General features: G+C 33.9%; 1 protein-coding gene across 1 annotated transcript in view; it reads right to left on the reverse strand.

Annotated features, from left to right (window-relative positions):
- zgc:77151 (uncharacterized protein LOC337153 homolog) overlaps positions 1-9,831 on the reverse strand; it is a 54,362-nt gene extending 44,531 nt beyond the window's left edge. Inside the window, exon 1 of the mRNA XM_038295782.1 lies at positions 9,630-9,831. Within this exon, the coding sequence (XP_038151710.1) occupies positions 9,630-9,650 (21 nt within the window). The 5' untranslated portion in view covers positions 9,651-9,831. The remainder of the gene's footprint in view (positions 1-9,629) is intronic.
- Positions 9,832-11,290: the final 1,459 nt, after the last annotated feature.

Here is an 11,290-nt window from a genome sequence, read left to right on the forward strand (position 1 = left end):
TTATCTTGCAAATCGATTAATCTGTTGATTATATTTCCGATTAATTGATAAATAGTCGGATAGTGAAAGGTTCCTTAAAGAAGACTTTTTATGAAATTAAACCAGGGAAACTACAACTTTTACATTTGAGGAGTTCTGGATAGAGCATATTGACGGATGTAAAAGTTTTTTTTTTTTAATCTTAAATGCTAAATTTTGTAATAATTACTGCTCTAAGGGGGTTGTCAGCTAGATATATGTTTTAGAGTCTCTATACTCCAGGTAGTGATTACTAAATGAGTTGACGATTACTTCAATAATCGATTAATCACTATTAATCTGATTAACTGTTTCAGCACTAAGAATGCCCCTAAATCTTTTTGTGCCCCTTAATGTTTTTCATTTGGGTGCTAGTGCTCCTGGTAAAAGAGCTAAGCGTACAACCCTGAGAAGAAACACCATATAGTATCCGTGTTTGAACAATGAGTCTAAATCAGATATAATTGCAAGGTATACTCCATGGACAGGAAATGGCATAGAGGAAATAAAAGGTAAATTTAAAAAAAGTTGAATATTTTATAAATGTAAAATATTTGTGCCAGTCATCTCAAAAATTAAAACTCATGTATTATATAATCATATAATGCCATTATGGAAGACATGGCCAAAACATACAGTATATCACAATATACTTCTTAAATTTGGCTGACATGATACACATGATATAAAAAAAAAAAACCCAGAAAGATGCCAGCAAATGAATCCTGTACAAACTTTTGACAATTATTTTGCCATGTTTATAAAACTTCTCCAATATATTTTAAAAATATCTGTTAAAAAAATGCACATAAAATTACAAAGGTGAGTAATTCGTAATCATAGACTATAATGCATACTGAAATATCAGAAAAGTTATAGCAACATTATTGAATCAAATTACTGGGCGATCTATGTTAATCCTGAATCCTTGTCCAACACTATAATATAATTACACAGAGTGATATATCATAAGCATTTTTTTATTTGTGCTTTTTTTTTTTTTATTGGTCTAATGTGATATTTTCATGTTATGAGACCGATTTAGTTTTTTTTTCCTTTATCTGTGAGCATAAATAATCAAAACAACAAGAAATTAAAGCTTGAAATATTATACTTAAAATAAATCTCTGAGTTTCACTTAAATAAAAAATAGCACTTTTTTGTAATATTCTAATCCTTAAAAGGTGTAAATATACTTTAAAGAGAGGCTTTATTAATGTGAAAAAAGGGATGGATAGATTCCACATTTCATGAGAAATTACCAAAAGACCTCAAATTAAGTACAGTTATGTCAAAATTACTCTGAACTTGTCTACATTTTAGGGTTGCTGATGTTTATTTAAAAAACTTTTTTTCAACTGAAATCTATTCATCATAATCTATCAATCATAATATTTCGTATATTTTGCAGATCAATATTTTTGCATCCGCAAATTATGTGATATAATATAGACAAAAAAAGGTTTTGCCTGGTTCACATTGTAAGATGATCAGGCCAATTTCTGCCTGATCTTCCCCTACTGATATGCTCTGATAATTGTGATGGCTCTCAAGATAATCTTATGAGATAACCCTGCTGTGTGAGGAGCGTTTACATTGATCTAGTCTGCTCAGAAGGAAGCCCAGAGTGTTCCAAAATCAAATGTCTTGGCTCGATATCCCAGTGTGTGTGGTGTTACTGAGCACAGGCGAGCGTGCAGCCTGTTGAATGTGACTCGTAGCCAATCAGAAAGTGATTTTATATATATATATATATATATATATCCGAACCGTTCGCGTGTGTTGCATTCAGTTCATGCGCTGCTCCTTTTTCTAACAAGTGAAGCGTGTACACTCCAGAGCAGAGGGTGACGGTACTGCGACCAAAGCCAACCACCAGTAGTAAACAAGAAGAAGAAGAGAAGCAGTCATTAATTTTTTGGGATTTTTTCATTAATTTTATTAATTTTTATGGGATTTCGGGGTAACAACCAACATATACCGAACCATGGATTTTGTGAACCGTTCCACCCCTAATATATATATATATATATATATATATATAATATATATATATATTATATATTTCAGTTCAGCCCCTGTTAATTCTGTCTACACTTCTTTATGGTTTCTCTCTGAATTTGTTTTGAATTAAATCTGTTTTCTTGTGGTTGGCTTTCTATGTGATTAACATGATTGTATGTAGTTGTACACCACACCCTGTAGGACAAAACTTGTTCTATCCATCCATCTTTAATTTATATCCTTAAATCGCCATGTATGGTGTCTCTTGGATTGAGAAAAAATATCTAACAATCTTAAAATCTTGCTGTGTTAACCTGGCAAACTCACTTTTAATCATCCACAAACCTGATTAAGATTTTTTTTTTAATCCAACGAGTTGAACCACACTGATGAGAAACTTATTAGACAGAAAAAAAAAGACAGTTAAATCAAAAAAGTAATAAAAATGAATAATCAAATAGGCACAGAAAAAATATTGCCCTAATTACAAATACAGCTTTTCTCTTTAACCTGGGATGTCTTGATTTCTAATACAATAGCGATATTGCAGCTTTGAGCATTGACCAAAATGAAACTGACCCGACACAATATCAACACGAATTCCGTAAAAATTAAAAAAAAAATTCAAAAAATATCCACTGGACTTGGTTTTCAAGATTTGAAGACGTTTCGCCACCTCTCCAGGAAGCTTTCTCAATTCAAATGTCTGGATCCGCAGTGAGTTTGAGTCTTATATAGACAAAGCCTTGTATCGCTTGGAAACATGCAAATGGTAACCGATGAATGGGTCGTTTCATTGAGAAAGCTTCCTGGAGAGGTGGGGAAACGTCTTCAAATCTTGAAAACCAAGTCCAGTGGATATTTTTTGAATTTTTACGGAATGACTATGACCTGGATGACTGAGAACATTCATCAGCACATCAACACGAATCATACAATGGAATGTTAGAAAAAGGTCGATCAAACTATATCACTCAAATAAAGAACAATAGTCAGCTAAAACTGGTATGAAAAAACTGACCCATTTATAAACAAATAGGTTACATAAACTTTAACAGAGGCAAAGTGTTTATATCAGGATGCTTATAAAAGAGATTATGGATGCAGGCCAAAATATTCCGATATTCGTTCTTTCCTGATATCGAACCCATTATCGATACCAATATCAGATCTCTACCTTTATGATCAAGCCAGTGTGTCCTTAACCTTACTATAATCAAACTAAAACTAAACATTTAAACACAATAAAAACAACTTGAGTCACTAAAGAGGAATCTGATCCCTTCTAACTTAAAAGCTTTCAAACAAGAGGAAACTGTCCAAATCACACCTTTGACCACTGATAGAAGTATCTCAAGCACTTCATGGTACTAATTTCCAGGAACTGTTGGGGTTGATCATGAGATATATATCACTTAGGATTACATGATAAAAATAGGACAACGATTCCTGAAAAAAAAAAAAATGATTTCTGATATACAAACAAAGAAGCATCTGGATTTGTCTTTTAGGTGGATTAATATGCAACAGCATTTTAATGGTTGAAGTAAAGTATCTAAACATGAATATTAGGGCTGCAACAATGAATCGATAAAATCGATAAAAATCGACTTTTAAAAGCGTTGGCAACGAATTTCATCATCGATTAGTTGTGTCGCGCGATTATTGCGTCATCCACCGCGCCGTCATCACTGCCTCTTGACTGAAAGAGGAATAAAAAAAAAATGGCAGAGCGAGTCAGCTCTGCAGGTCAGCTCTGCAGGTGCAGTGTTGCCAACTCAGCGACTTTTCAGACCCCTCCAGCGACTATTTTTCAAAAAAGCGACTAGCGACAAATCTGGCGACTTTTTTCGGTGTCCCTGGCGGCTTTTGGAGACTCTTACGTGAAAGCATGTATCGTTCCTACTCTGCCGTGGGGCGCCTCCCCCCGCTCCCGCAGGAGTCCCTCTCAGCTCTGCAGTCAGAGCCTCAGCGTCCAGACTGCAAATGAAGCGCGCATGCACCGGGATTGACGGCGCAAATTGATCACAATAATTAAAATAGCCTGTGCTTTGTAAAGCGAAAAAAGTGATAACATGCAACTTTTTTCAAAAGAAATTAACATGGCACGGAACCACCATGTTTGTTTGGTTTTAAAGTGGGGAAACGTTACGTTAGTTTCTCAGGTAGCTCATCTGATGCTTTCCTTACCGTGTTAGTAGGTTACAGACAGTGATAAGGTTGGCTACTTATTTTACTTTTAATTTCATTTGAATTAGCTTAAGCAGTGTTTACATTTACTTTATAAATAGATTAACTTGCAAATTATGAGGGCAAGGCTTTTAAAGTTTAAATCTTCTGGCGAAGATAAAGTAAAGAAGATCCTGCAATTTATGGAAGTAAAGCAGAATAAAATCCAGCAAGATCAGTAATATGTCAATTAATTATATGCCACATTTCCATGTAAATATCTGTCTTTGGAGGATGTGTTTTTTACCCCCCCTAGTTCTCTCATTTTTATTCCAAATACAATTTATAATTTGAATCACAGGGCTATTTTTATCTCTATGGTTCAGTATTTTCTCAAGTAGCAACTTTAACTGCTATACTTTCCTGTCTTAAAAGGCAGTACTCTTCTAGTCTAAAAAAACTCATTTGTTGAAATGGGGGGGCCTATTGTTTGAACCCCTTAGGGGCTTTTAAAAACAAAAATGTATTTTTTTGCGCTTTATGAAACAAAGTACCCTATATTTTGTGGATGTACAGCTACATTTCTCATGTAAGTTTGCGTAGTTTTAACACAAACATTTATTTTTCATATTGCACCAGTACAGTTAATGAGCAACCTGTACTTGTGTGCTTGTTTGTTCTGTCTAAAATGTTTATTTTGGAATAAAGAGGTTAATATAAAAAATATTTTTTGTCCGATTCATCGATTAATCGAAAAAATAATCGTCCGATTCATCGATTTTTAAAATAATCGTTAGTTGCAGCCCTAATGAATATAAATAACCCAGAAATTATTTCTGGGTCGCATATTTCTAAATCAGTATTACAAATTTCAATATGAACCTGTGTTTTTAGTCCAAATATTGGGCCCTGGATGAACAGGGGGAGACGTGAATATTTAAGTTGTATTAAAACAAAACAAAAGGCTCAAATGAAATTCCACAAAAAAAAGCATAGTGTAACAAAACAAAACTTAGTAAGGAAAGTTCTCAACAAAGTTAAAGTTCCCTGACTTTACTGGAAAAGGAAAAAAAACATTTTTTTTTTAAACAAAATAAAAAAGTTCAGTCTTGATAATCAGAAGAATTTACAAGTTAATCGTTTTAGGACATTTACACGTATATAATCTGGAACTAAAAAATAACTCAAAATAAAGGTTTGTTTTAAATATTGTATTTTGTTAGCAAGGAGATGATTTGTTTTTCCAATATAAATTTTACTAGTGTTCATCAAAATCATCTAGGGCTGCAACAACGAATAGATAAAATCGATAAAAATCGACTTTTAAAAGCGTTGGCAACGAATTTCGTCATCGATTAGTTGTGTCGCGCGATTAATGCGTCATCCGCCGCGCCGTCATCACTGCCTCTTGACTGAAAGAGGAAGAAGAAAAAAATACGGCAGAGCGAGCCAGCGCCGCAGGTGCAGTGTTGCCAACTCAGCGACTTTTCAGACCCCTCCAGCGACTATTTTTCAAAAAAGCGACTAGCGACAAATCTGGCGACTTTTTTCGGTGTCACTGGCGGCTTTTGGAGACTCTTACGTGAAAGCATGTATCGTTCCTACTCTGCCGTGGGGCGCCTCCCCCCGCTCCCGCAGGAGTCCCTCTCAGCGCTGCAGTCAGAGCCTCAGCGTCCAGACTGCAAATGAAGCGCGCATGCACCGGGATTGACGGCGCAAATTGATCACAATAATTAAAATAGCCTGCGCTTTGTAAAGTGAAAAAAGTGATAACATGCAACTTTTGTCAAAAGAAATTAACATGGCACGGAACCACCATGTTTGTTTGGTTTTAAAGTGGGGAAACGTTACGTTAGTTTCTCAGGTAGCTCATCTGATGCTTTCCTTACCGTGTTAGTAGGTTACAGACAGTGATAAGGTTGGCTACTTATTTTACTTTTAATTTCATTTGAATTAGCTTAAGCAGCGTTTACATTTACTTTATAAATAAATTAACTTGCAAATTATGAGGGCAAGGCTTTTAAAGTTTAAATCTTCTGGCGAAGATAAAGTAAAGAAGATCCTGCAATTTATGGAAGTAAAGCAGAATAAAATCCAGCAAGATCAGTAATATGTCAATTAATTATTTGCCACGTTTCCATGTAAATATCTGTCTTTGGAGGATGTGTTTTTTACCCCCCCTAGTTCTCTCATTTTTATTCCAAATACAATTTATAATTTGAATCACAGGGCTATTTTTATCTCTATGGTTAAGTATTTTCTCAAGTAGCAACTTTAACTGCTATACTTTCCTGTCTTAAAAGGCAGAACTCTTCTAGTCTAAAAAAACTCTTTTTTTGCGCTTTATGAAACAAAGTACCCTATATTTTGTGGATGTACAGCTAAATTTTTCATGTAAGTTTGCGTAGTTTTAACACAAACATTTATTTTTCATATTGCACCAGTACAGTTAATGAGCAACCTGTACTTGTGTGCTTGTTTGTTCTGTCTAAAATGTTTATTTTGGAATAAAGAGGTTAATATAAAAAATATTTTTTGTCCGATTCATCGATTAATCGAAAAAATAATCGTCCGATTCATCGATTTTTAAAATAATCTTTAGTTGCAGCCCTAAAATCACCCAAACTGAAGTGTCAACTCTTTCAACTATTTCAATACATTTAAAAAGTTTAAAAATTGCTTAAAAAGAGGAAAATATATAGATTTTATAAAGCTCAACACAGCAATACAGCAAGCTAAAAACTCACCATGTTAGTCAATGACAAAATTACTATTATTTTGTTATTACTAACTTACATTCATATTTAATTTAAATGTATTTGTTCATCCCTGTTTTATTCTTTTATGCAAAAAAGTAGATTTAACTTATTTTATGTAGGGCTAAAACAAATAGAATAGAACAGAAAATCCCTTTTTTTGTCCCACAATGGGGAAGTTCTGGTGTTTACAGCAGCAAAAGATTATAGAAAAATAAATAAATACATAAATAAATTAGTGGATTAAATGTGATTAATAAATCAGTGGAAAATATTTCTAATCAAATCCTCCTTACTATTAAAGTAATTAGGACAGAATCTTCAAAATGATGACTTTTTCCATTTAAGAATAAGCCTCATAATTTGTTTTTACATGTTTCTGTCAATTAATATTACCATACGTTAAAATAAACATTTATTGTTGTTGTTTTTTTTCAAGCATATGCTCATTTATAAATGTTAATTTACTAAAAGCATAGCTTTTGATATTAATCAAAACAACAAAAAACAGATCACTCACATAATTGATTATATTAATGACCTTCCAAGCCATTATTATTTAAAAGACTTAAAAAGTATATGAATTGGAAATGTAAAAAATGTGGAATTTTTTTTTCCCCTCCGGAAACTGAATTACAAACTGCGTAAATACCATTTACATCAAATTACTTAATGTTCTTATTTTTCATCCCATTACCCTTTGGGTAACATTTGCTTACATTTACTCAAAATTACAGAATTTGGCAACACTAATTAATTAATTGCCTGCTTGCTTTTGTTTTATTACAATGAAAAAAATGATTCTCCTGACCTTCAAAAAAAATACTATCTGTATAGATTTTGCATTAGTTTACATTTTTCTATTTTTGCAACAAAAACATAAAATGGCTGCCAGTTATTTTTTGTGCACTTAACCTTTATAATAATTTCTTAATACTTTAAAAGAACAACACGTTCAGGCATGAGCTGTATTATAGAACGTGTGCTTGTCCCGTATTAGTGGCAGGCATGTTGCTCTTTTACTTTTTAAAGGTTGAGCTGTAATTAACAGAAGGGAAACAAAGAAAAAAGGCTAAAAGAAAGCACATTATATGCTGTTTAACTCCTTAAACCTGGAGTGTGAATGTATTTTACACAATTACAGTGACAATGCAATATAAATGCTGTCATAAAGTAAGCAGGCTGTGTAATAAACATACTATTATGCAGTGTGGCATTATGGATAACAGAGCCCTAGTCTTTTTTTTTTTTTTTTTTTTTGGAACTGGGGGAGGGCCAGCTGAAGCATTGCTCCAGCCTAGCGGCAGGCAGGAAAATAAAAGCCACATAATATAATCTGAACAGTGAACACACACACACAGGAATTTAAGATGGAAACCCTTAATCTGCACCATGCCTGCGTCAGTTCTCGTGATATTTCTCAGATTTGTTTTTTTTTAAACAGTTTTCAGAACAAGACAGAAAGAGGAAGGGGGGGGAATGAAACATGAATATTAATAGAAAAAAATGTCTCCTGTTTTGCACTGTGAATAAATAAACCAACAAATAAAACCCAGTCAGCACTACTGACCTTGGCTATATCCTGTTATTGAAAAGAACCTGACACAAGGGGAAAACAATATCTATCAACAAAATCTAAATATTTTAAAAACACATATCAACCTGAAATTCAGATATTTATTAGTTTTTATGGTGTAGCTGCCTAAAATATCCACTGCTATGTGTGTCCTCTCCATATTTCCTGTTTTTTTCAAGGCAGGACAACCTTATTTCAAGTACAGAAATGTACACAATATCAACATTCATCCATAAAAACTCCTGGAGACAAAATGTCGGAGTGGATTTTCTGGTAATAATATCAATATGCTGCTTCCTATTATTATTTCAACACAACTGCTGCTCCACCTAATAGTCCATGTCGAAAATTATATATATAGCTATATATATATATATATATATATATATATATATATATATATATATATATATATATTCAAATATACATACATATATATATAGATAGATATAAATCACCAATGTGCAATATTGCGTCGGTGAGAATAAATTCTTATAAAAAATAAAAATGGCGACGCGGCGGTTAGCTAAAAATGTGACCGAGCTGAATAAAAAAAAAAGTTTCCTGATATTTTCAGTCAGGCAGGGTTAAAAAAAAAAAAAAAAAAAAAAAAAAAAAAAGGAGGGGGGTTAGAAATTTTTATTTTTATTGCAAGCTAATGCGGGTGGGGGTTGGTAGCCGGGAGACTAATGTCGACACGACATTCACACACAAAGAAATTAATCATTAACATGGCGAAAATATCTGCGATATTAAACTGAAATTTAACGACTAGCCTCCAAGGGACAACCCCGGAGATATAACCGTCTATTCGGGCCTAAAATTCACAAATATCAACCGTTTATATGCAACCTCCGGCGGTGGGTGAAAAAAAAAAAAAGTTCAGGCTAGCTGAATAAAGTTGTAATTGCAGTCAGAGCAACTCTCGGTGGCTGATATGGGAAAACAATCAATACGACACGGCTAAAATCGGCTTAAATAAAGGCGGAAATTGACTTAAATTTGCTCTGGCATTCGATTAAAATATCCACGCGTCAATGGATGGTAAAATCTGCGTTCAGAAACGGACAAAAACGACATATATTTAGAAATTATATCGGCGTTACCTGTATTGCATTGTGCTCCATTGCAGTCCTGCATTCCCTCTTAGTGAGGCCCCCTCTCTCCGGTTACACCGCCGGGATACGCCGACACGCAAACAAGCGCACCACAGAGGAGGCGAAGGAAAAAAAAGCGCTTTTCTTTTATTCCCTTAAAAAAAAAAGAAAGAAAAAATGGGTGGAAATGGCACAGGATCTAGGTGTGGCCAAAGTTTGCCACAGAGAACAACTTTATACGAAATTCACATTTAAAGGGGGGCATATTTTACTTAACTGACATGACGTATTTCCGATTGAAACGGAATACGAGGGCGGGGTTAAAAAACAACAACTATAAAGATCGAATAAAATTTCCCAACATTCTCTTTTATCATACAATTCGTATACATATTTGAAAATGTCAAAACACCGTGTTTATACAGCCAGCCCCCCTATATTGACATTAATTGAAGAAAATAAATACATTCATAGATAACAACTTTAACACTCTTTGCTGTGTCTGCTCAGATCATTAAAGTAAAAAACAGAACTGATACTGGTTTGGAGTAAAGTTCCACATATACCTCTCAGTTTTCTACCTCATTATTTTTCAGCCTCAAATATGTTTGCAAAGAAAAAATAGAGAGACAGGAAGGGGATTTGAATAAACTCAACTAAATACATTTAAATTATAATTCTCTCAAATTTTCATACATGCAACATGTTTAAAGGAAACTGACGGATTCTTATTCAAAGCATTTTTCAAGTATGGCCACAGAGCATGTTTATTTTGGGGGAATTTTTGTGACGCACCAGTACAAATCTGTCAGTCAAGGAACTTTAGAAAATAAAGCATTCATATACATATATATATATATATATATATATATATATATATATATATATATATATATATATATATATATATATATATATATATATATATATATATATATAAACAAAAAGAAATTTAATTACCAACAGCTCTCTAGACCAGGGTTCTTCAACGTTTTCCAGGCAAAGGACCACCAGCTGATGGCGAAATGGAGCGAGGACCCCCAAACTGCAAACTGATGGTGTTAGGAATAAATGGAGATGGTGCCCAGCTTGAAAGAGCTCCTGTGTGTCGCTGAATGTTTGTATTGATGACTGAAAGACATCTTCTGCCTCCATTTATCTGTTTACTACAGTGTGTTGAATTCATTTTAATGTGTATTTAAAGAAATTTCGATTAGTGGAAAAAACTGCAGGAGGGAATATTAAAAAAATTATAATCAATCAAAAGTTTCGCAACCCCCATGCTGCATGGTACCGTGGACCCTCAAGGGGTCGAGGACATCCTGTTGAAGACCTCCACTCCAAACTATTTCATTTTTTAAAGGGCAGCCTTGATAAGGTGAACTTACACATAGCAATAAGGTAATGGACACTAGGGTTGCCTTCACCGTCCAGGCTCTTTCTAGTTTTTCCCTGAGTTCTTGATTTTTTTCCAATACTCATGTTCTTTTTTTCTGATGTTTCCATCATGTTGGATGGCCACATCAACTATGAGGGCTGTCTGCTGCTGCTTATCAATAATCACAATTGATTCTAAAAAAAAAAACTAAAGCTACTCACCATCCAGTACTTATGGGCTATACACTCAGAAGGAGGCTGAAGGAGGCCTTACGAGCATCAGAGCCACCATT

Source organism: Cyprinodon tularosa, unplaced genomic scaffold (genome assembly GCF_016077235.1).
Source record: "Cyprinodon tularosa strain WSP-4 unplaced genomic scaffold, ASM1607723v1 ctg36, whole genome shotgun sequence".
Lineage (NCBI taxonomy): Eukaryota > Metazoa > Chordata > Actinopteri > Cyprinodontiformes > Cyprinodontidae > Cyprinodon > Cyprinodon tularosa.